We start from the raw sequence: 27,713 nt of genomic DNA on the forward strand, positions 1-27,713 counted from the left end.
ATATATATATAATATATATATATATATATATATATATATATATATATATATATATATATATATATATATATATATATATATATATATATCAAATATACATATAGGAGGAGAATAATTGTAGAGAATAAACCAAGAAGAAATTTGGTTAAACACTGGTTAGGGTGCGAATCGGGGTGATTTTGTGTGATCAAGAGTGTTTTTGAGTAATCACCAATATTGCTTACTAACACTTGGTTCAAGTAAGCCATCAAGCCTAGGATATACTAAACCCCGTTTCTAAGTGCAACAATTCGATTTTCGCGTTTGACAATACAACTTTAACCATTAACATATCTGATAATGTCTTGTAAAAGTTATTTATGTAAATATTTCATTGAAACAAATTCAACAACATTTTATATGATTATTTTTGTTTTTACATATTAGTAAAAATACGATCAAAGTAAAGTGTGTAAATAGTGCAATTCGAAATATGTACTTAGAAAGAAACAGAGGAAGTATATATACACTATACTATATAACAGATACTATTATTTTGTACCCACTTATAACTTATCTATGTAATATGGCGATGCATTCCTCTAAATTAAATCTGATCTTATGATCTTTTTTTTTTAACAAATACGCAATATAAGCTAGTCAACCAGGGGACAGGAATAAGTCTGGTATATACAGGTGATATCTTTCCCTAGGATTAAAAAAAAAAACAAATCTACATCAAGTTAAGCTGATAAGACAATGTAATTTAGTTTGAATATGTGTTCTTATGTTTATGCTATATCATCTTTTTATGCAAATATTATCAATGATTGTACTAACAAATATTTGATGTCCGATTCATAAAATAATAATGTCTTTGTGATGTTTTGTGGTGATGCTAAAAGTGAATAATTCTACTCTCCAACTTTCTCTAATGCCAAATCATTAGCAGAAAGCGAATACTTTAGCTGGCTCCTGCATGCATGTTAAAAACAAACTTATTATTAATTATCACAATAAAATTTATGGTTTTTGTTGCTAGATTCTTCTGACCATGTTACCATTGTTGGTTTGTTATAAAGGATTATTTTTAAGCCTGACTTCTGTATATCTTGTTTCATCAGAACTTGGTATAAGAAAATTTCTAAGAGATTAGGCTTGTCATCATGTTGGAATCATAGTATTTTTATTGTATATATGTTCAAAAATTATTAGTCGTTGATTTGTTTTTAATCTAGTGTTTTTTTCTCTATATTCAAAAATTTTGAACCATCAAATAAGTATTGTCTTTGTTGTATGTTTAAGATCTATTCATTGTGACTTGGATATGTTTAACCGATTTTTCTTTCTCTGTATTCGTAATTTTTACACATTAAAAGACTAAGCTAATTTTGATTTGTAGTTTGTGCTATTAAATATATTTCTTATAAATTTTGTTAGATTGCAACATTCACTAATATGTTGAGACAAATTCGACAATGTATTACATAATTACATCTGATTTTATATATTAGTTAAACAAAATTTATAACACTAATATGGACTAATAAATAAATAGTTCAATTTTCAAAGTATTTAACTAAAAAGAGTGGCGGAAAAATCAAGATCACTGATCTCGTAAAGAAGAGGGATTTAAAAGAAATATAACACCAATATGGACTAATGGGAAAAAATGACCCCCCCTCTCTCTTTTTTGATAATTTGTTTTATTTTATTAATGGCTTAGAAGTACCATTGCCACCAGAGAAGTGTGGCCCATTACATGCTAAAGGACCTAGGTCTATTACATGAACTCAACTTTAATCAGAGAAGAGTTACTCAAAACAGACAGAATATATGATTAAAACTAGAGCCAGACAATAAATTCATCCCTCCTACTCAACCCTTGCTTTGCTAATGAATTTTCCACCATGTTTGTTGCACGACTTTTTTGGAAAATAGTTACACCCGAAGATTTCTTTGTTTCACCTCGGATGAAGTTGATAATGAAGTTCAAGTTCCACTGGCCTCCACTATCTTATATGCACCAATTCACCGTGTTAGAAGAGTCTGACTCTATTAATATGTGGAGCTCAAAAACCTTTCACAACTTGATGAAATCTTAAGAGATCGGTGTATAGCCAGAACTTCAGCGTTCTTAATCTCCATGAACGGAGTGGGGCTTGAAAACATACACACGAATTTGCCATGGTGATCTCTAAGCATACCCCTAATTGATGAAGATGAGAATACTATTGAGGTAAAAGAGGCGTCCACATTCCATTCAACGAGCCATGGGGAGGAGGAGTCCAAGATTCGGCAACAACAACTTTCAATGAGGATTTGCATGACGAAGGAGATGAATTCCAAAGTAGACAAGTCGGATTTTAGAGTATTTCATCTAAGCTATAGGGGAAATAATCACCCTATCCCTTTATCCACGAACTTAGGGCCTGTTCTCTTCGGCATAAAACAGCTGAACTGAACTGATCTGAACTGAACTGAATTGAACTGATCTGAACTGAACTGAATTGAACTGAACTGAACTGAATTGAACTGAACTGAAATGAATAGTGATATGTGAGAGTAAAAGTATTGTCAAGAGCTGAACTGAACTGGTCTGAACTGAACTGATCTGAACTGAACTGAATTGAACTGAACTGAATTGAATTGAACTGAACTGAACTGATCTGATCTGAACTGAATTGAACTGAACTGAACTGAACTGAATTGAACTGAATTGAACTGAACTGAACTGAAAATAAGCTGGGGAGAACAGGCCCTTAGCCTAAGGATGATGAGATCTTTCAATTGATTCATTGAACATGATTTGCTTTAAAAGATCCTCCCACTTCTTTCTTTCCAAACTGTCCACAAGATGATGAAGAATATTGCCTTTCAAATTTTTCTAAAAAAAGATCCATTGAAGGGCGAATTCCACTGTTGATGGATGTCTTTTAAGGACGAAGGGAAGTCCCAGGATACTCCCCGAATTTCCAGCCACCAGTACCAAAGTTCTAAGGCTACGGGGCAACCTATGAATAGATGATGTACAATTTCCAAAGAGGTTATTGCATAGCAACCAATTATTTTCAAAGCTTTGAATGATACCCATTCTCCATAATCTGTCTCTAGTATTCAATCTACCAAGTAGCACAAATCAAACAAAAATTTCTATACGAAATGGAACCAACCCCTTCCATATTCCTTTCACTGCATCAAAGTTATGAGGAATATCATTTTTTGCGAATTCAAGTGAGAATGATTTCACTGAGAATTCTCCAGTTTTGACTGGAGTCCAAATGGTCTGATCACGACCTTCATGAAGGAGTACTGCTCTATTCAATAAAGAGTGAAGTGAATCCCATTCACAACAATCTTGAGGGCGTAATTCACGCCTTCGATGTAGACTCCAATGCCAGTCATGTCCATCCCAAAAGCCACAAGATGAAACTAACGCATTCGTTGATATAGTGAGAAGAAAAATGCGTGGACATACCACTTTAAGTTGGTTTTCACCAACCCAAACGTCGTGCCAGAACAAAGTATTGGTGCCATCACCAATTTTCTTTCTTATCTTGTGAGTTTGATGTATTTATTCTTCAAGAATCAAATACTTGTGCGGAAGCTAAGTAAAACAATTCAATAACAATGAAACTCAAACAAGTAATTCGAACCAAAGTAACCAGGATAGATCTTAGGCTATTCAATGATAAAGACTAAGTCACCACAAGGAATAACACTAAGGGTTTTGAATGCATAAAGGCTAAGCCACCAACACTCAAGAGGGTTTGTAAACAATCAATGTTTAGCACAAAAGCACAAAGCTCACGAAATTCTTATTAATCTGTAAAGGATTCGAACTACATAGCTTTGTATTTATACTACTTTGCTAAAAACATAAACCTAGTAGGATTAGGACAATTCCCTAATTCCTAGACTCCTTAGACTCCTTGAATCATGTAAAATCCATCGTTTTAAGAACGTAGGCAAAACCATGATTCCTACTTCAACTCTAATTAGGAAAGCAATTAAAGATATGAATCCTAATAGAATTAGGATCCTCATAGACATGTCCATTTCACACGCCTATTCACTACCTAGGTTAGTTAGCAAACATGCTACTACCTTAGTAGTCATTCCCATGAAGAGTCCTCCATGTACATCAATTGAGCCAAGGTTTAAGGAGATACTCTTGTAAGCAAGTGCTAGAAATGCTCCTGCATCATCCTCCTCTTCTTTAGAAACAATTGCCCTCAATTGAGCCATATCATCATCATGGACATATGGTGCCAAATCTCCCACATTCACAGTGGCACTTACATTGTAGTCTCCAGGCAACTCCAACTTGAATGCATTATCATTCACTTTGCTTATGATCTTGAAAGGACCATCTGAACGTGGCATAAGCTTGTTCTTTCTAAGTCCTGGAAACCTTTCCTTTCTTAAGTGTAACCAAACCAAATCACCAACCTTGAAACAATGTTGCACTCGATTTTTATTAGCTAGTTGTTGATATTTGGTGTTCACCTTTTCAATCCTTGCTTTAACTTGTGCATGAAGTTTAAGCATAGCTTGCGCCTTCTCCTTTGCATCTACATGATAAATCTCATCACTTGGAAAAGGAATTAGATCAATAGGTACCTTAGGATTAGCTCCATAAACAATCTCAAATGGAGAACAATTTGTAGCATAAGTAGGTGACCTATTGTAAGCAAATTCAGCATGTGCAAGCTTTATATCCCAATCCTTGGTACTTTTACTTACCAACCCTCTTAGTAAAGCGCCCAAAGTCCTATTAGTGACCTCAGTACTTTGTCCATCAGAGTTGGAAGATATTTTTGCAGGGGAAAAAAAATTTATTGTATGACAAATGCCTCTTCATGGGCCCCCATGAGTAGGCACCATAATATCTCGGATAGTGAAGGATTGATCCATGCTGTATTTGATTTGAGCTAGTTGACGCCACAAGGAGTTTGACGCATGAATGTATCTCCACAACCATTTGAAGAGAAGGGCGGCATTTTTATTGTGGAGATTTCCGATGCTTAGCCCACCAAATTGTTTGAGTAATTCGAGCAGATTCCAAGACACAAGAGGAAATGCTTTCTTCGCCAAATCTCCACACCAAAGAAAATTTCATTTTGGTTTAGTGATTTTTTCAATCACTCCTTAAGAAGTAAAGATATATAATACAAGGGAAGGCTTGTAAGACATGCTTTTATGAGGGTGACTCTCCTACCTATGGAGAGAAGATTTCCTTCCCATGAAGCCAACTTCTTCTCAATTTTTGCTATTACAGGATCCCATAGTTTAATACGGGATGAATAACCCTCCGTATTTTAATAATGAATATAGTTGATACAATTATAAAAAAAATGAATATAGTTGATACATAGTTTCTTGAACCTCCTATGAAACCTAAGGCTACCCAGATCTATTACACAAAGTAATCATTACTAAATCCGTTCCTAAATAATAGTTACAATTTGACTTTTAACACTATTCACGAAATTCAATTTGACTATCATTTGTCATATATGGGTAAGGAAAAATATAGTCATGTGAGATCTTGTTTATTCGTGTCGATATGTACTTTTTGAATATCATTTTTTTTTTATAATTTTTATAAATTCAAAATTAGAGATATTAGTACTCAAAATTGTGCATCGACATACGTAATAAGTGTAAGTGTAACAATTATTTAGGAAATGAGGCAGTATTTACTGATGTTAGCATAGATGTTTAATTATTACACGGGTTGTTTGGTTGGATTTGGGTTAGAAACTCTACGGTGCCACTTTCTTCTTACACGTCGATTTTTTCCTTAGAAGGTGGTTCAACGTCTTATCATTTAGTTTCAAAAGAACAAGGATCAACTTCTTATCATTCCTATGCATCTTCCACCCACGAAGTTGGAGGTTCAAATTTTTGCCAACCTTCCCCCAAACGCGCAACCTTAGTTGGAAATTTTTTGTGGTGTTTAGAGCTGGTCATGAGCCGAGTCAACCCAAACTCTAACATGGATTGGGTTTGATTAATGTTACCAAGTCCAAACTCAAACTTGAACTAAAAAATCAGGCTCAAGCAATTGGTTTGAGTTCGAGCCGTGTTTTGAAGTCGACCACTTAAGACATGTGCCAACAATTAGCACCATAAGATTTTAATGTTGTTAATGGATTTTATATTAGTGTGCCGCTTGGACAAGTTGTGTTGAAAATACCTTTTTTTTTGTCATTAAATTGATCATTTAGGCCTTCACGTGGCAATTATATAATAATTTTTAAAAAATATTATATCTTATAAAATGATGCTCAAGAGGTTTCGAGCCTGATATTGAGTTTGAGTTTGCTCATTTAATGTTCAACTACTCCGTTCGTCCCTAAATACAGTGTCTATTTTTTCATTTATGTACGTTCTAAATAGATTTCTCATTTCCTTATTTGGTATGGGTCCGTCAATTAAAATGTTATTTTGCGTTCAATTTTTATAATATCACCCACTTCTCATACGGCCCACATTCTCTCTCCTTAATAAACAAATAATAAAAAGTGTACCAACTTCTATATTTAATTATGATTTAATACAACTAAAGTCCTATACATGATTTTTTCTTAATGCTTGTGCCCAAAAAAATGGACACTCTATTTAGGAACGGAGGGAGTATAATATATGCAAGTTTGGCTCATTAACAAACAAATAAGCTCGAATCGAATTTTTGCCTGACTGATTCTGAACGGTTTCAAAGAATTGGAAGAAGGAAGTTAAGTATTCAATTTTTATTTATGTTATCAAGTTGTTGTCATTTTTATGCTCATTAAAATTATTAACCTAAACAATAATTGTGTAGGATTTGTTATTAACAACTTTTTTTTTTTTATGTAGGTAGCTAGTGGTGATAATGGCGGTAGGAAGCATAATAGTTGTTAGTTAAAGGAAAGGATGTGGTAGTTCACTAGTTCTTCAATGATAGGATGACTGGATGAGCTATACAAAGGCTGCATTAGTGCGAAACTTTTCAGCTACCTGTTGCAAATTTGCAATATAGTGTTTTCGAATTTCAACTTTGGTTCAAGATCTCAGTTAAGCCTAAAAAGGTAAGATCACAGATACGCAATATACTAGCTACTTCCTGCTCGCTTCGGCCTATTACCTTTCAGTTGTCTTATTGGATCAAAGTTTGATCAAAATTTAATGAAAATATTACCAGGATTCAGGCTTTTGATTAACTTAGAATAAGCAAAGTTTGTGAAGGTAAGCTTTTAATAAGTTTAACAAGTAAACCATATGTTATTATAGGTAATTCATACACGTGTCTTTTTTTTATTGGTTTAATTTATTTCTAAATATTAATAAGAAAAACATAAAAAAAAAAATTCCCTATTAGGCTACTCATCTCTCCTCTCCATAATTCATTTGCCCTCCTCTAACCCTGCCCTTCCCTACCACTAGCCACCAGCCCTTCCACAATAGTTCAAAAACACTAGACCCCACCTCCCCAACAGAAGCATTCGAGCTTACTCGTGGCCTCACTTGGTATGTCATATTTATCTATACATAATTCTTGGGTGCATTTAGGCTGCAATTCTAGTTCATATTAGAGCATTTATGAGCATATTTGCATGATTTACTCAAGTTATGCTCTACTAGTCTTTATTTACTTTTTAATGAATATTAGGTGATCTCAATGCAAATTAATAACTGTGTTTGGCTAAGCGCGCTTGAGTATAATAAACATGATTCAAGAAATGAGGATCTCAAAGCATCTCTTTAGGACGAATTTGCATTGGGCCAGAATGTAGCAAAGCGTAAGAAGTGCCAAAACAAACTCTTGTCCACTCTTTTGCTCATAACTTTGATCTATAAATGATAATAGAGTTATTCCAATTGGGTTGAAAAGTAGTATGAGAGAAATTTCCAACAACTAGTCACACGCCAAATTTCGATGAGAGATGAGAAAGTTATGGCGTTTCGAAGATGAGCAGTTTTGATGCTTTGTTGCAGGCCCGACCAGGTGGATCTTGCCCGGTCGGATGAATGAATGTTTAATATAAATCCTCCTTTAGAAAAACCAAGTTTTACGATTTATTATTTTTCTAAGTACTTTTGTTCTCGAAAGAATCCTAGTTTTCATTCGGAAGCTTTTTTTTCATTCTCAAGTGCATTGAAACTCTTAATAAAATTAATTGATTTCAAGATATGTTCTTCAATTAGTATTTTTTTTACTTGTCTTGTCATTCTTATTCGTTTATTCTTCATTTGAATTCATTATGTTTGCTTATTTAATTGTAATTATGCTTTCCCTAATTATGAGTGAGTAATTTAATTTCTAGGGATTTTGAGAATCTATGTATGCATGAGGGACTGATTAAATGATTGATTGCTTGTGAATTCATTTGATTCTTACTATTGGGTTATTTATGTTAATATGCAAGTCTGGCTAAATTTGTCTGATTATTATTACATTACAAAGTTATAGACCAAGGGGTAGGATTTTGTATAGGATCTTAATAGTAAGCTTAGGGATCTATGACCATGTGACATTAGCTTAGTGAGTTTTGAGGGAGGTAATGTTCGATAAAAGTTACACATGCCCTAGTTATTAGATTAATTTATTGAGTTTTTTCAGTCATTCTTGATATCCTTAAGTGCATATATAGTGAACCGTCCCTAGTATTCCCTCATTTAATATTTGTGATTATATTTGATTATCTGCAATTATTTTAATAAACCAACTCATTTTATTTGATTTAGTTAGTTCAATATTAGAGTTCAGACATAGTAGTACATGTATCTCCCTGTAAATTCGATCCTGACTTTCCTGACTACCCAATTAGTGGACCTTAAGTTTATTTTGATTAGATGATACGACTTTAGCCTGTCATCATTCTCTATCCTTGAACCAAGCTCCACCTCACAATCCACCATGCAAACTCATCCTCTGTCTATCCCTTAGACGAGTGGAAGTTGAAGCGCTACATTATTGACTTTCTTAAATCCTCCTTCTCTCTCCCCATTGTCATCCTCAAAGACGACCTCCTCATCACCCTCTGCTGAGACCTCAAGAAGTGTAATCACGAAGACCCCTTTGTCGTTGTCAATCTCTTTGCTTATGGATGATCTTGTGGTTGAGAATAAGTTTCTTGCATAGAAGAATCTTCTATTGGAGAGGATGTATGGCAAAATGATTTGGGGTAAGGGAAACGTGCAAAGGGAGAAGGGGGTGCGAGTGAGAGAGAGATTGAGGGTATTGGGGTGAGTAGGTGGTTGGGATGAAGGTGGTGGTTTGGCGGGGAGGAGGTGGTTTGGTGGTAGTGGAATGAAAGAAGAGGGAGAAATAGGTTTTGGAGGGGAGAGTAGTCTAAAAGAATAAAATAAAAAAATTTATAAAAATTACCTATTGTTGAGGTCACTAGTCACTTTAGCCTATTAAAAGCTACTACCCCACAAGCTTTCTTATTCTAAATTGATCAAAGTCTCACTTAATTTATGCAGACAGATCAAAGGTTGGCTTATTCTTGACAATTTTTACAAGTGATGCAAAATCCACAGCAATTTTTACTATTGATTGATTTACGGTAGCGAAATTTGCTACGGATATGACTTTCGTAGCAAAATTTGCTACAAATTGTGGTTTCGTAGCAAAAATTGCCATAGTGGTTTATTTTGTTTCCATTGCACATTTTTAGGACCGTAAGAACTCATGATTGCTTTAAAGAAATTTAGCTGCAGGCTACTCATACTAATAAGATGCATGAATCTTTATTTTAGAGAGTTCATTTACTAAATTACTCCAAAGTAATAAAAGAACTACAAATCTCTTGCAAAATTTTGCTACTAATTATGGTTTTTCGTAGCAAATTTTTGCTGCAGATTAAGATATTTTGAGCAGATTTTGCTATGAATAACTTTTGAAATAGATTTATATCCCTCATAACTATTTAAGAAAATGGAGGGAGTATTATTATTACAAAGTATGACCAAGAATTGTGGCCTATGTAGGCACCTAGATAGCCGCATGTCGCCCCTCTCTGAAACAATGTTAAGAAACTAGTTATTAGGCCCGGGCTATGCCTCGGGTAAGAAAATTTTTATTTATTAATATTGTACTTTAATATGATAGCACTAAATACAATTTGGTCTAGTGGTTAAAACTTTAGTACATGAACTTGAGGTTACGGGATCAAAACCTATACTATGCAATTTCTATTTTTTTATTGTACATGGATTACATGAACTAAAACTCCCTAGGGAGAGCGCCACGTGGCACCGTTCCTGGTTTAAGCACGCCTTTTAATATATTAGTATAGATGTTTTATAACAACATAACAAAAAAAAGAAGACACTCATTCTCATCAATTCTATAACAACATTATTCAACTTCTTAAAATTCAATCAATTATGAATCAACTCTCTTTATTTACTTTATTAACTTTTAGACTCTATAATAACGTATATATAAATATTTTTTATAAGAATTTTTCTTTTTATATATTATATATTGCACATATATTAATTCATTAAATAGTATTATTCATAATTCTTCACTTGAACAATTGATTTCTTTCCCACAAAAATTAATCAACAACATTATCCACTTGTAGTTGCACATAAATTTTTCAGAATTTTTTTCTTTTTGTAAAATTGACAAATAAAAATTTCAGTTTAGAGTCAAGGAAATTACTTTTAATACATTATTCTTAATTGTTGGTTAAGTAATTGTTCTGTTAATTGTGATTAGAAAGAAAAAAAAAACTTCCTCTATTTTCTGTTGTTGTTCCTATTTTAAATTTTTTTGTGAGAGAAAATTTAGTTAAAGTAGTAAGAATTTTTGAAAACGGAAAAAGTATTATTTAATGATTCTTTAAACAAAATCTTATCATCACACTACTTGCACTCTATTAAATTTTAGCCTCACATTGTACAAAGTAAATTAATATTTCCCTTACTTAATATTAAAAAATTATAAATTCAATTACATGTAATGAGTCGAGGTATTGTCCGGACTAACAATTTATAAAAATAATAGCTCACAAGATATGATATTCATAGTTATATTAAGTTTGGTATATGTTCTTTAACATAGAATAGATGTCAAGATCCGTTTTCATTGGATATGATGGCAAGTGGCGGGTAACAACGGGCAACAACATAGAGAATGTCATTGCAAGAAAAGCTCTTCTATTATATTGTAGACCAAAATGTCCACTTTTTTGTTTTTTGTTTTCCTGGAGAAAGAGACTAATGAAAAAAACTTCAATTTATATTGAATGTATACATCTTGCCATACATGTGAGTGTGTCGCCTTTGTAGGAAAGCATTCACACATGGCAAGACATTTGGTAGGCACATTCAATTGAATTAGATAATTAAGGTCTTTTTGTTGCATTCCGGCCTTCCCATGTGAGCAAGGGCCTTAGATTTGAAGTTTAACAGAGTTTATGACAACTAGAGACTTGCCTTTCAGTCAACCAAATATTGGTCTTGGTATATATGATTAGCGAAGGACTAAGGTACGCCATCCACATCTATGTTCATTGACATCTCATGCCATTAATATTGTACGCTATTACATCTAATTAAGTAAACTAAGTAACATATCATGACATGGTGCCGCACCCCCGAGCTCCCTCTTATACTATGTCATCAAGATATCTCATAGAAATATAGAGGTTTAAACCAACAGCTTTACCATGTTAGCTAGTGTTTGTTGTTTGAGTGCAAACTATTGGAATCAAGTTTGCAACACATGTATTGCCTGAGGTTCTGTTATTATTTTGTTGGAATTTTATTTCATAAAACTGACTTGTTGGTCCAATTTTCTTGAGCCAAATTAAACGAGTCGAGATTTCATTTTGATCTTGATCTCAGATAAAGAAGCAAGGGTACATGCATGAATCAGCTTGAATCAGCCAAATTGAAAAATAAAAATCCGACCTAAAATTGATCCGAACATTCGTACACACAATGATCCCTCATTCTCTTTGCTATACAACCACTTTTTGTTATAAAAACTCACTTTTTCTTTTTATACTCTATTCACTTTCACTTTATCCATACTAAACTCTTTTATCTTACATTGTCCCACCACATGAGACTGATCAATCTGTTGCATTATAAAAAAAAAATTCTCCTGCGAAAAGTAGATCTAATCCATATTTAAGTTTTATAAGTGCGTTTTTAGTGTACTTATTGTACCCTTTTAAGTTTCTTTTTCATCCTCATTCTCTCCTTTCTTCCCTTTTTGTTCTCTCTTCTCTCATCTATTTAACTCATTTGATCATCCTTGATCATTGTGACACTTTGTTAGATTGTCGGACATTTTTTTACCAATTTCCTAGCATTATTGCATTCACTCTATTTTGACATGTTTTCAGTGTAGGTGGGACCCCCCTAATGCGAGTACAAGTTATGAGAGATGACAAAGAAAGCAACTATGAAAAGTTGAATATGAGCATGGTGCACCCGCACCTCTATCTCACGTCTTCCCCACAAAAGGAAGAAAAGAGGGCCATGACATAAAGCTAGGTGCGCTCGCACCTAAGCATGGTTGAAACCCACCATTTTGTTAAGTGCGACGACACATATTGACCTATTGATCAATTATGAAGAAGGAAGTTTGGTGATCTGCAATGAAAGCCTTCATTATTGCAGATCCCCATATCCAAAAAGTATACATACAATGATACAATAGGTCAATATGTGTCGTCGCACCAAACATACTAATATATATAACTCAATGCAAACAATTATTATGTTGTCGCATGCTCTCCCCCCTCCTCCCAAACAATTGACACAAATTAACAATAAAAATTAGTTTTTAGTTTCGAGCTATGCTCCGACTAATTATATCTTTCATTTATTAAAATTTCACTTTGAAGTAATAACATCAAATATCACTTGGATTATTTTCCCCTCAAAAAAAAATCACTTGGATTAGGGTTAAAACATTAGTAAATATGCTTGTGACCATGGGATCGAATCTTACATAATGCATTTTCTAATTTTTTAGTGTATGCGGATTACATGAAGACGCCATGTGACATCGTTCCTTGCTTAGGAAATCCTTCTAATATATTAGTATAGATGTGTGCGTTAAGTCTTGAACCCACAACATCTTCTTTAAGATACAAATACACTAACCAACTAATTTACAAGCTCATATTGATTTTTTGTATTGTAAGTAGAAGTAATTATGCTTCTTAAGTTACATGAATCCGACTCCTAAAAGAATTGAACTATCAAGTAAATTAGTAAATGAGTTTATACTAACATGTCCCAATGTTACAAAGTTATATTACCTATCAAGTTTCCGTTTACCATAATAGTGATTATAAACATCAAATCAACGTTGGTGCATTATTAAAATATCTAATGGGCCTACCAAACCTTATTTATGCTTAGTATTTCACAATATAGAAAACACAAAATTACCTATCTGAAGGAGAAATTTGAGAAAAATATATTGTAGTTAATTTCAGTCAATGTATAGGTAGGAACGTAAATGAAACGTGTCGTTATGACCCGAAAAATGATATTACAAACTTTATCGTATCGAATCAACTAATTTATAGGACCGATCAATTGTATGATATGAGTTTGTGAGACGCGGGTAACTATTTGTCTTAAATATACATTTATAAACTTATATACGAGTTATCTTTTAAGATAAAAAGTTACCCTTTAAACTCGGGTAACTCTTTGTCCTAAACGACTCACTCAGTTTTACTTATATGACTCATTTAAGGTAAACAACTATTCTTTGTTAAAAAAGACTCATTTTGACTTAAAAGAGTGACCCTTGAGGCTTGAAGTGAATGATTTCACAATAAATTTATTATGCACTCGATATTCAATACTAATTGAAAGTTATGAATCATTAGAGGTAGTCACGTGTCATCTAAACGTATATATGCTAATATAGATGCATCTAATTCAATTTTGTCAAAAAATAATAAACGAATTATACGTAAATACCTGGGAGCATTGTCCGAGGCAACAACTAGTTTGAGTACAAAACCGATTTTTTTTTTGACAATCTGGGGCATTCTCATTAATCATAAAAAAAAAAACTCCCAAGGAGTATTACAAGATCCAGCTACAAAACCCAAAAATGACACTATGTGAGAGACAATGATAATAGCAAGTATATATTAGTATTATATATAATTAACTACAAGTGAACTTTAAAAGTATATTAACAAATGACAAAGTAGCTTATTACGATCCGATACAAATATAAATTGACATTTAATGCCTTTATTATATATAGATCGGACGAAATTGTGGTAATGATAGTATTTTTTAGTGTAAGTTTGTGAAGATATTCCAATATTAACATCCTTCATAAATTTTCATTACCACCCAATACCACCTTCCCAAGTGGTAATACTCCCTCCGTTTCCTAAAGATCTTCCCACTTACTGTTCCTACAGATACCAAGGAAAATCAAGTTGTGTGGGGCATGGTGTGAGTAAAGTAGGAGAGAGAAAGGGGTTAAGATAAATAAACAAATAAAAAGGGGTTAAAGTAGGAGAGAGAAAGGGAGTAAATTGAATTAATAATGTAATGGTGGACCATATGATAGTGACATGAGAGGGTAAATAGGGAAATTTGTTTTGCCAAATAAGAAATAAAGCAAAAGTGGGAAGATCTTTTGGAAACACCCTTAAACAAAAAGAGGGAAGATCTTTAGGAAACGGAGGGAGTAGATGGTAATGAAATTTTAGGAATAAAATAGGTATTTGGGGATAAAGTAGCATTACTATGGAGGTTGACAAGGGAATGAATTCACAAATTTGCACTAAAAATCATTACAATTACTACCAATTAATACCGTCAACCAAATGGACCGTAAAATAAAGTACACAATTAGGACTATTAGAAAAAATCAATGACAACTAATATTATAATTTTAAATATAAAGGAGCAAAGTTGAAAGTTGTATAAGCTTACATGCCTAATTGATAACATTAAAGGAAAAGGCAATGTTGTTGAACACCAAAATTGAGCCCGATGTTAGGACTTATGCGGAAGTGTAATAGCAAGTAAACAATATAAACAATTCCAACAAACATTAGCAATAACAAGCGCAAATTTAATGTGGAATTAAACTTGTCTCTTAACAAATAGAGGAAAAACCACTAATTATTTCACGAATCTTTAACGAATATTAACAGAACCCCAAATTCACAAATTTCGTAAATTACAATTTCTCTCAATAACTCTAACTAGAAACCTAGTCTGTTAAGGATTAAACCATCATCTCCTTCGAATTAGTCGAAGAAAATTTGGCCCCCAAAAGGAATATAAAATAAGCCTCCAACTAATGTAACTCTCCTAATCTTGAATCAATAAAGATCCACCTACTTTATCTATAGTACTCATTGATTTTTGGTTTGAATAATTTCCTTGAACTAACTTGCTTAGCTGACGCCGTCCTAGTTTTTAACTATCGAGAATCTACGTGATTCGTTGATAAGACAATGCATGATCCAAATTTCTCTGAGGAAGTCCATGAGATAATATAGATATATAGTAATATAGTATTAGAAAACTGTTGACATGAAACATAAACTACAAACTTTCTTCAATTCTAACAATATCACGTACTATTCCGAAATACAAGGTGACCCGAGGAATTGCGGGCTGCTATTGTTAGATGAATGCGTAATGTCATATGATCCTTAATACTTATCTTCTACACTACTAACAACACATATCTGCAAAATATGCGATATTGTTTGTCTTCTAATCCTAGATATCACATGGATACACTATTTCATGTGCACTAGAATCATATTTCCTCTTTTATTATTTAGAAAATAATTAGATAATCACTAACATGAAAGAATGCAAAAAAATGCAACAAGTTGGTTGTTATGGTCAACTTACTATTAGAGCTGACACCACGGGTGATCGAATTATCCACCACTCGTCCCAGATTAATGGGTGAAAACTCGCAATGAGGCTGGTGAAGGACGAGCGGCAAGTCGGAGATGGGTGAGGTTTTTTTTTTATTCATCACACGTCCCATCACCTGCTCCTTCGATCCACCTATGTATATTCATATATATTATAATAATATTTTATAAAATATACTACTATGATTGGTATTTAATTTTGCCATGTATTAAGAGTAGACAATTGATATTTAGTCGCTTTGTTGTGAATCGATGGCTAAATTTTTATTTATTAATAATTCAAAAGCTGCTAAATATACAAACAACTTTTTCTAGTATTATCCATTTCCCAGGCCAGGTTGATAGATGGGGCGAATATTGATAAAGGAAAAACTAGGTCGTCACTAGCTTCCTAAAATCAAACAAAACCTAACTAAATCACTAAACTAGGTAAAGTGATAAGTAAGGGTCGAAATCCACAGAGACTAAGGAACACCAAAATGTGTTGATAAAACAATAAGTTAGGCCGGAATCAAGTCGGAAATTGTCAATAACCAACTAAGAACTACGAAAAAGCTAAATATCAAAGGTAACTAAAGTTAGGAGATGAGATTAAACACCAACTAATCATGAAATAGGCATAAGAATATCAAACATAGAGATAATGCATGAACACTACTTGAATTAGCTATTGACCGAACACACAACTCCCATCCTACTCTCATAGGCGGAGAAATCCTCAAAGACATCAAATAAGGACTCTCATCCATTACTAACATATCCCGAGGTTCAAAGTAACCCAAGTCAATAATAGAAATCAATAGGTCACACTCTCATGCCAACCTAAATCAATCAACTCCAGCTAATACGACATTCAAGTGATCAAAGAGAATGCAACATAGATTAGAAGAGCTAAACAAGCAATAATTTAATCACATAAATCTCTAAATCCAATTTCAAATGCCCAATTCAATCATGGTTGGGTTTTCACCCAAACCCTAACCAACAAACTACTCCATAAATACAAAAATGAGGACTTTAGAGAAATTAAACTTTAATAACATGATAATAATCATTAATCTAACATTAAACTAAATAAAATAAATCATAAATAATTAAACTAATCAAGAACAACTAATGTAAGAAAAACAATGAAAATAAAACAATAAAAGAGGAGAAAGAGTAAGAAATGCTCATTGATTAATGGTTGAAAGTTTCGATACAAATGTCACCCTTGAATCTACAATCTTCCATCTTTCTTTGAGTTTTCTCCCTTTTCTCTCTCTAGGTTTTGAGATTTCTCTCACTTCAAATCCTAATCTAAGACTAATGGAGGCTAATCCCCCTTCAAAATTAGGTCCCCCTTCATGAATAGGGATGATTCCTATTTATAGGTCCAATTATTACATCATTAAAGAGTCGCGAAAAAAACAGAGCTGTCCGGAAAATTTGAAAGGAGCGGGCGCTCCTATGGTAACTGGGCAAAACAGAAAGTTGGAGCGACCAGAGAGCGACCTGGGAGCGGGAGCTCCAAAAACAAGGAGCGGGCGCTCCTTTGAAAAAGGGAGCGGGCGCTCTTAAGAAAACTGCACAAACAGCTCAACTTCAAATGACCATAACTTTCTCGTTTTTAATGCAAATCAAGCATGTGACCTATCGTTGGAAAGATAACGAGCCAAATTTTACTCTCCAATTTGAATCACTGAAAAATGATTTGTAAAATGGAAGATATGGTCGTTCAAAGTGGACCATCTTTTGAACCTTGCTTCTTCAACTTCCATTTGCCTCAGTCCCTTCATCGTTCATGGTTTACTCCACATTTGTGCATTCCTTTGGCTTTTATAGATGAAATTAAAAGTATGTTTTAATTGGACCTATAAAGAATCAAGAAAATAATGTAAAAAGTAGCTTGAAAAGTAAAACAAAGACATATCTAAAAAGAACTAGTAAAACAAAAAAGGTGCATTTTAAGCAAAACAAACAAATAAAAGAGGGTGAAATACAAAATAAAGGTTAAATATAGAGATAAATAAGAGGTTTAGAGCGATATAAATATCACTCATCAAATATAGATGAAACTTTTGGCGGGTGATGGATAGTGTGGATGAAGATTTGGTTCGCGAGTGATGGGGTGGGTTGAGGTCCACCTGACCCATATCCAACCCATTATTTGCCCTACTTATGATCCTAGTTTGTCTTAAGCTAAGATTTCTGTTTGATTTACCTCTTAAAAGTAATGGTGGAAAATAATTAAAAAGTTAAAAAAATTATATACATGTCCATCTTAGTATGACAGTGATGTTGTTAATAATTCAATCACTTCAACGAACTCAAACAAGGGAGTTGATCGATCGTGCACATATTATTACCCTCAATGACAATATTATCTTTAATTTAAGGAAAAATCACCTATTAAGAGTTAGGGTTTCTCTTTGTGAACTCAATATTTCAACTATATTTAAAACATTTGTCTCGATTGAATATTAATCATTTGCTAATTAATAATTATGATCATTAATAAAAACATTGTTTACAACCTAGGCTAAACCAAGAAAGAGTAAATTAAACCAACTAGGTTGGACCCCTCAATACCAAGACAAGTCAAACAACAACTATGTATACAACTTAATTAAGAATAATTTTTTTTAAAAAAAATGGTTGTTGATAACAATCAATCTTTCCCAAACAAAAATACAACTCTTTATAATTGTCTTTGTGATAATTGGAATACTAACGGATTCCAGCTCAACCGCTCCTCATAACTAACTCTTCTTCTTACCTTTCTTGTTAGTTTTCTTTGTTAATAGTTAGTTGCAACAAGATTGGTTGTAGCTCTAGTTCAGTCTAGTATAAATATATGTACTCCTTTACTTTGTGAATTAATTCATTCATTTATAGAAATAAAAGTTTCTCTAAAGCTGTACAATTTACAGCTTATTCTGCTTACTTCATTTCTCATAAATTATATGTGATTTTTGCAAATCATCATGGTATTAGAGCAAAATCTTGTTCTGCGATCCTGAATTTTTCAAATTCTTATTCTGAAATTCTACATTTACAAATCAAAAATTTTGTTCAAGATATATATCTTCATGTGAAGATCCGAAAAAGGAGCACGAAAGTCAGAAATTCAGGTGTATTCCTTCTTTTGTTCTTAAATTTCAATCTACATCATTGAATTGAATGATTAAAACTAATAATGATCTGGATGATGATTTGAGATTATTTTGCTGAATCGTTGAAATGATTTGCGACCCACTCATTAATTCAACATTTTTTTATTGAATACCTGAAATTGAGTTGTGAGTTTAGCTCATTGATTTGAAATTTTTTCGTTATGAGGTTCATAAATTCTGAAATCGAATTGAATGAGAGATTCTTGATTGATTCCTTATTTGATCATCTGTAAATTTTCTGAGATTGATCTAAAGTATTCTTCTAGATCATCTGAAATTGTTCCGAGATCTTTCTGAAGTGATTCTTCTTCTTCTTTAAAATCACCTTTTCTGCTTCATTCTTCTTTAATTCCTACTATAAACATGCTTGTAACATAAACTCCAAACTCTACACCAAATTCTAATCTGCCTCTAAACTAAGATCATAGCGCAGTGTGTATTATATTTATCCTTCAGATGCAAACTCAACTCAGATTGTATTTGTTAAGTTCAATACCAGTGTACTCAATGATTGGAAATGATCTACGATGATCTCATTGTCTGCTAAGAACAGACGATTAAAGTTTGTAGATGGAAGCCTTGATGTTCCTAACATATGAAAAATTGAATATATTGCTTGGGAGAGATGTAACAAGCTAGTGATATCCTAGCTCCTTGCCAATCTGGATGATATTGTAAAGAAATGTTTCTTTTCTTTAAGACTGCTGCAGAATTATGGAAAATTTTGGAAGAAAGACTTGGTTATTCTTCCATGGCTCAAGTTTATGCATTAGAACATAAACTTGTTGAAGCCACTTAAGGGAATGCTAGGTTATCTGAGTTTTACACACAATTCAAGACAATTTGGGATGAGATCAATGATGCTAATCCATTACCTTATTATTCTTGTCATAAATGTACTTGCAATCTCACACATAAGACACATATAAGAGAACAAGAGAAAAGATTGATTCAATTTATGATGAAGCTAAATGATTATTTCTCTACTGGGAGAGGAAACATTCTTATGACTCAACCTCTACCTAAAGTGGCTCAAGATTACATAGTCTTTGCACAGGAAGAAAGGCATAAAGATGTTGCTGCACTTTCCTAGATCCCACACTAAATCATTAGCCTTTGTTGGTGCTGACAAGAAGAATTTCAAGCCATATGAAAACTCCCAGAGTTCTTATGAACCCAGCCTTTAACTGTGACTGGTAATAAAATACCAGGCTCACATTACTACTGTACTCATTGTAATATACCAAGACACAAGTGGAAAGATGCTTCAAAATACATAGGTTACCACCGGGTTTCAAAGGTTTCAAAGACAAAAGAGTAACAATTGTTTCTCATTCTTCATAACAGCCTGATCCTGCTTTCTCTTCTGAGCATAAGGCTGATTCTATTTCTATTGAACAATTTCATCAAATTATGAACCTTCTCCAACAACAACATCACAATGGTATAGATGACACAGTTGGTGATCATGCTCTCATGGCAGGTACATACTGCTTATTAACCAATCTTAATACAACTTGGTAGTTGGACAATGGTGCCACTGACCGTATTTGTTCAAATTTAGCTTTATTCCTGACATATACTCCCACAAATGATCCTAAACATCACATCACCATACCTGATGGTAGACAAATACCTGTCCAACACATTAAATCTGTAAATTTGACAAAGGATATTGTGTTGACAAATGTTCTTCATATTCCTGACTTCCAGTTTAACCTTTTGTCGGTGCATAAAATGTGTCATGATTAAAATTGTCACATTACATTCACTCATAGTAAATGTTTTCCTTAAGGACAGACATACCCTTCAATGCCTCTTGGTAACTTGCAAGGAGGTTTTTGCAATATCACAACTTTGTTAGTGAACTCAGTGGAGCATTCTTCTCTTAATGACTCCATTTCTTGTTTCTCTGCTATAGATATAGCCAAAATTTGGCACCTGCATTTAGGAAATTTACCATCTTCTAAACTAAATCATGTTTTGCCTAATTGTAATATCAAGTCATGCTTTCATGACATAATATGTCAAGTTTACCCAGCTGCTAAGCAAACTAGAAAACCATTCCATGTGAGTAGTATTAAGACTACTAAGGCCTTTAATTACTTCACATAGATGTCCGGGGTCCTTACGAGACTAAAGCACATTCTAGTTGTAATCTTTTCTTAACAATAGTGGATGATTTCACTCATTTCACTTGGGTGCATTTTATCGAATACTTGGGATTTAGTTCCTCTCGCTCATGGTAAGAAAGCTATTGGCAACAAATGGGTTTACAAAATAAAATTGAATGTTGATGGCTCTATAGAAAGATACAAAGCTAGATTAGTTACCAAAGGTTACAATTAAAGCCATGGTATAGCCTATGAGGAGACTTTTTTTTCCCATGGTCAAGATGCTTACCATTAGGTGCCTTATTGCTCTTGCTACTCATCACAAATGGCCTATCTATTAGTTAGATTTCACTAATGCATTTCTCCATGAAGATTTGCATGAAGAGGTGTATATGAAAGTGTCTGTTGGGTTCCATAAGCCACACAATCATTTGTGCAAGCTTAGAAAATCCCTTTATGGTCTTAAACAAGCTTTTAGGCAGTGTTTTGTCAAGCTTGTGACTAAAATTACTGCTCAAGGTTTTTCAATCCAAGAATGATCACAATCTTTTTATTGAAAGATCTGAACAACACATAACCATAACTGATGTGTATGTGGATGACATCATCCTTAGTAGCAAATATGTCATCCATCACTACTTTGAAGACACACCTTCACAATACTTTCAGTATAAAAGACCTGCGCATCTTTCACTATTTCCTTGGCATTGAGGTTGGAGAAGGGGTCGTTCGCAAGAGAAAAGATTGTTGATTGTGGTTTTGATCTCACTCAGAAAGCATCTACACCTCTCCCTCTTAATATTAAGCTTCAAGCTATTGTGGTGATACTCTTCCTGAACTAGAGATTTATAGATCACTTGCTGGTAAGCTTAACTTCCTTACCAACATTATACCCGATGTAGCTTACTTAGTACAAACCTTAAGTTAATTCATGCACTGTCTCAAAAATTCACATTTAATTGCTTTCATTCATACCCTTAGATACCTTAACCGATCTCAAGGGTAAAGAATTCTTCTTACTGGTCATGATTCATTGACTTTACAAGCCTTTTCTAACTATGACCGGGGAGCATGTAATGACACCAGAAGGTCAATTACGAGTTACAATCTTTTATTTGGTAAATCACCAATTTCTTGGAAATCCAAGAAACGAAGTACAATAAGCAAATCCTCGTCAGAGGCTGAATACAGGGAAATGGCAACAACTGCTAAAGTTACTTGGGTTGTCAGGTTATTGGAGGAATCGGGAATTACTAAAGTTAGACCTGTTACTTTGTTTTGTGACAATAAAAGGGCCTTTCATATAGCAAAGAAAGCAAAGAATCATGTCTTCCACGAAAGAACAAAGCACATTGATATAGATTACTATTTTACAAGGGACAAAGTCATAGAAGGTCTATTGTAACTCTCGTATTTGCCTACTCAATCACAACTTGCAGACATCTTTACTAAGTCATTATCCTCTCTTCACTTCAGGCTTCTTCTTTCCAAGTTGGGATTGGTTGATTATACTATTCACGTCCACCTCCTAACTCTTCTTCCCACCTTTCTAGTTAGTTATCTTTGTTAATAATTAGTTGTAACAAGATTCGTTGTAGCTCTAGGTCATTCTAGTATAAATATATGTACTTCTTTACTTTGCAAACTAAATCATTCATTACAGAAATAAGAGTTTTTCTGAAGCTGTATAATTTACAATTTATTCTCTTTATTCTGCTTACTTCATTTCTCAGAAAATATATATGCGATTCTTTGCAAATCATCAGTTTTGTGGGAAAAAGAAGTTAATATATACTCCCTCCATCCCATACTATAGTGCTTGTTTCTTTTTTGCACGGTCTCCAAGACGTAACTTTGACCTTTAATATCTTCAATAACGTATTAATAAAAAAATATAAAAAGTTGATATTATGAAACTACACATTGAGACGAATCTAATAAGATCCCACATGAATATGTTTTTTTTTATATATACAAATGAGAATATTCGGTCAAAGATTTTAAAATTTGACCCACCAAAAAATAAAGTAGGCACTATATTATGAGACGGATGGAGTATTACATGCACATCCATAACAGGATAATTAGATTGATACTCAAGGATTATATGTTTTTATCTTTTCACTTTTGCATTTCAACGTTATTAAATTGTAGCAAAAGCAACTAGATAGTTGTCAAAGAAAAAGTTAGTACACTGTTCATATATTTAACCGTTATCTTCCCACCATTAGGCTTTTAACCCAATTAAAGGAAACTAAACTTAATGATGTCTATTAAATTAATGAAAATATCTAACTATTAGTATTTATCTTCTCGAACTAGGGCCTTCATTTTCTTGGGTTCTCCTTTTGTTCTTGCATCTTACCATAAATTGAAAACTGTAGCGTAGTTCAGGAAATACGACAGAAGAAAGGTGAATAGTGTTTTAGCCAGCCTATGTTAGTAGGGTTTTTTTGCTTTGTCTTTAATGAAAAACTCACCTTACTTTTTTTTTAACCATTTCTTCTTTTTGTTGTTCATAGTCTATTAGAGTCAGAGATTCTCCATGCTTAATATGAACATACGATCAAAATATAAAATCATAAGATACTCCCAAGTCCTAAAAAGCTAACAATTCGAAGGAATACAATATGGCTTACGATATACCTGCATCATGTTTATTGTAGTATATCTGCATACGCAAATCTCTTTGTAGTTGCTTGCTTCTTGGGAGAAAACTAGTGCGTACGGTAGATACTCATATAGTCATAATCCTGGTTGTGTAACAAGCTAAACTTGGCCTAGTGGTAACTTGGTAAGAAAAGAATTTTCGGGCCTCAATCTCCACTAGGAGTACTTTGAGAGAGGATTTTCCCTTATCATCCTTTAATCTCAAACTGTCTGGGCACAAATCCAAACCAGGTTAACACTAGGAGCATTTTGAGAGAGGATTTTTATATCATTACTATTAAGTATTATTATTATTATTATTATTATTATTATTATTATTATTATTATTATTATTATTATTATTGTTGTTGTTGTTGTTTCTATATATTATTTTGTTTATTATAGCTTTACTCATTATTATTACTATTATTATTAGGAGGAACATGGCTTGGTTTAGGTCAAAGCACAAATCAACCAGCGTTTTTTAGCCCATAAAACAATCAAATCGCGTCAAGATTGTTTATGATGTAATTTCGCGGTCCAACCCAATCATTATTTTTATTACTAAATATTATTATATTATTAAATCTAATTATTAAAATAGTAATATTAAATTACTTCTTAGATATTATTGTTATTATATATCATCATCAAGTATTAATATATTAATACAAATAATATAAAATAATTATTATTAATTTTCATTATTATCATTAATTGTTATTATTATTAATTTATGATTATTAATATTATTTATTTATAACTATCATTTAAAAATATCCAAAATACTATTATTATTATTATTATTATTATTATTATTCATTATTATTACTTATCATTATAATTATTATTTAATATTCATATTATTATTGTTTAAAAATATTATTTATATATTTATTACATACAATTTAATTTAATTTAATTCAATTTAATTCAATTCAATTTAATTTAGTTTAGTTCAGTCCAGCTCCAATCAGTTCAGTTCAGTTCCAATAAATTCAGTTCAGTTCAGCTGTTTTATGCCGAAGAGAATAGGCCCTAACTGTAAGTTGTCAAGTGTAATATTAAAAAATAATTATACTCGTTAGAATCAGAAAAAAAAATTTAAAAAATATTTACGGTGAGATGTTTTTGAAAAGACTATAGTATAGGGAAGGAAAGTTAGTTTCCAAATAACCTGAAATATGGTGTATTTACAATAATTGATAATATTTGATATGTACTTTAACACTAATAATATTAGCACGAATATGATATCATTGAACGTTAGTGGTTAATAAATGAAATTTTGCTAAAGGTGATTGAGGCATTCATTATATATATAATTTTTACCCCATTCCTTGATATTATACTTTTGGTGAAATTTGAAGTCTTTGAGCTAATTGTACTAACAATTTTTTCCGAGATGTAATTTGTGTATTTTTTCCTCATGTTATTGTGTAGGTTTTTGCAGTTTTCCTCCATTCTATATATACTTTCATTGATGGATCGGGGAAGATTTTGTTGACATAGCAGGCTCGAGATTCAATTTGACTTGGAGATCCTTGATGCTAATTTTGGACATACCTTAGGTGTACATGACTACATTTTGGAAGCGTTTGAATCCAAGAAATGGAAGATTACTATCCGCTCGACAAGGGGGTGTCATCTCATGGCCCGATCAGGCCGGTTACATTGTTTTATTGAGCCATGTCTGGCGAGTATAACTCTGTCATGTTCTGCCCAATTAGGCGGAGTTGCCCTCCCTGTCGAGCGAAGTAATTTTTCGAGTTTTTGACGCACTTTTCATCAAACTTTCTTTATCTTGTAATTAAATTAGAAAGGGAATATAAATTATTCATTATCGAGAGTTTTAGTTTTCTAAGTAGTTTTCATTCTCTCAAGAATCCTAAATTTCAATTTGACTATTTTCATTCCCAAATGTGTTGAGATTCTCAATAGAAGTTTAATTGCTTTCAAAATTTGATCATTCTCCAATTGGTATTTTTTTCTTCTCTTGTTATTGTCCTTTAAGTTCTTCCTGCTATTATCTTGCCATGTTTTTTTTTATCATGTTTTCCACAAATATAAGTGGAATTTTTTCCTTGAATAATGCCAAAAAGGGGATTAATTCCCAAAATGTGTGACAAAATTTTTTATTTCCCTGCGTACCGTCCACGTAGGACGGCACGCGAAAAATATTTTTTTTTTTAAAACTGCAGTAAAACCGCTACTCGGAGTAGCGGTTAATGCATAAAAACCGCTACTCAGAGTAGCGGTTATATTTAAATTAAACCGCTACTGTGAGTAGCGGTTATATTTAATGAACCGCTACTCCGAGTAGCGGTTTACAAGATTGTTGGACCCGTAGTAAACCGCTACTCGGAGTAGCGGTTCATTAAAGAAAACCGCTACTCCGAGTAGCGGTTTACAAAAATCCCCAATTCCAGCCCTAACTCCCCAATTTTATCAGATTTCGAAATTACTTCTCTCAAACTCTCTTCTCCCTCTCTCTCTTCCGACGACGCTCGCCGCTCGCCGCTCGCCGCACGCCGCACGCCGCTCGCCGCTCGCCGCACGCCGCTCGCCGCTCGCCGCACGCCGTTCGCCGCACCTGACATCGCCGCACCTCGCCGCACCTCACCGCCGGAGCTCTCACCACTTTCGCCTGATTTTTGTGAGTTTCTTTTTTTTTTTTAATTTTATTTAATTTGCTTAGAATGTTATATTTGCTATGTATTTTAGGTTTGTAACTGTTAGATGGAAATTGTTAAGTTTGATTAGTATAATTACTTGTTGATGGTTAAAAATTTAGCATATTGTGATGTTTGATTTTGTATGAATTTGAAGGTTAGTATAATTAGATGGTGATTAGTATAATTCGAAGGTTATTAGCATATTATTTAGTTGTTTGATTAGTATAATTTAGTTGTTTGATTAGTATAATTTAGTTGTTGGTTGGTTAAAAATGGATTTGAGCAACTTGAGGAAGGTCATGATTTTGCATGAATTGTTGTGTTTAAGTTGTAAATACTACTAGTATAGATGAAAAATAGGTACATAGGGTCGTACTTCCCTAACTTATATACATTGGTAGACTCTTCTTTTGCCTAATATTTGTAAGATTCTATTTTTTGTAGATGACTTGGCAGCCATATACTGATGCGAGACTGGCGTTGTTACCTGCTATATGTCGAGCTGATCGACATGTATGGCGCACCATGGCCCCACTTATCTGTTTCGACATTGTAGAGTTCCATTTCCCTGGTCGAGTTATGCGCCAGTTTGGATTCGAGCAGACGATTCCCGCACCTTTTGATACGAGCACAACCCTTCATGCCATAGATCGGAGGTCGAAGAAAAGAACTATCCGCTCAGACATCGACCTTACATTGCACATTGGGATGAGCGCGAGGACACATAGTTCAGGGCACTCCTTTTAGTGGTCGTACTCCTGCCTTTGACGAGTATATGATATGGTTTCGTCGCATCACGAGGTTACGCCTGACGAATCCATCGAGGCGACCACCTTCTACACATTATCAGCCTGCGTCTGCAGATATAGTATTGGTAAGTTAACTGATTTTAAGTTGCACTTTTATTTATTTATACAACTATATAATATGTATTTTTTTCTTTCTATTCAGGCACATACTTTATCTGATATTGCTCATAGGTGCGGTACTGTGCTAGAGGCTTCTGAGTCATTGCCTCCAGATATGGTGCGTGACTTGTATGCGCAGACATTGCAGACTATGAGGGGACTGTGTGTTGATGCTGTTGGCCGAGCTGGACATGGCCACATCGTACAGGGCGTGCCTACTTCTGCTGGATATCACAACAAGAATCCGTCGTTTTAGCGTCTGTATTTAGCGTCCGACGATACAAGCGGACGGTAAATTTAAAATTAGCGTCCGATTTAAGACAGATGCAAA

General features: G+C 33.4%; 1 protein-coding gene across 1 annotated transcript; it reads left to right on the plus strand.

The window, feature by feature from the left end:
• Positions 1-27,201: 27,201 nt before the first annotated feature.
• On the plus strand, positions 27,202-27,638 carry LOC125498275 (uncharacterized). Its single transcript, XM_048646231.2, has 2 exons — positions 27,202-27,348; positions 27,426-27,638. The coding sequence occupies exons 1-2, from the start codon at positions 27,250-27,252 to the stop codon at positions 27,636-27,638; spliced, it is 312 nt and encodes a 103-aa protein (XP_048502188.2). The 5' UTR covers positions 27,202-27,249.
• Positions 27,639-27,713: the final 75 nt, after the last annotated feature.

Source organism: Beta vulgaris, chromosome 6, assembly GCF_026745355.1.
Source record: "Beta vulgaris subsp. vulgaris cultivar EL10 chromosome 6, EL10.2, whole genome shotgun sequence".
Taxonomy (NCBI): Eukaryota; Viridiplantae; Streptophyta; class Magnoliopsida; order Caryophyllales; family Amaranthaceae; genus Beta; species Beta vulgaris.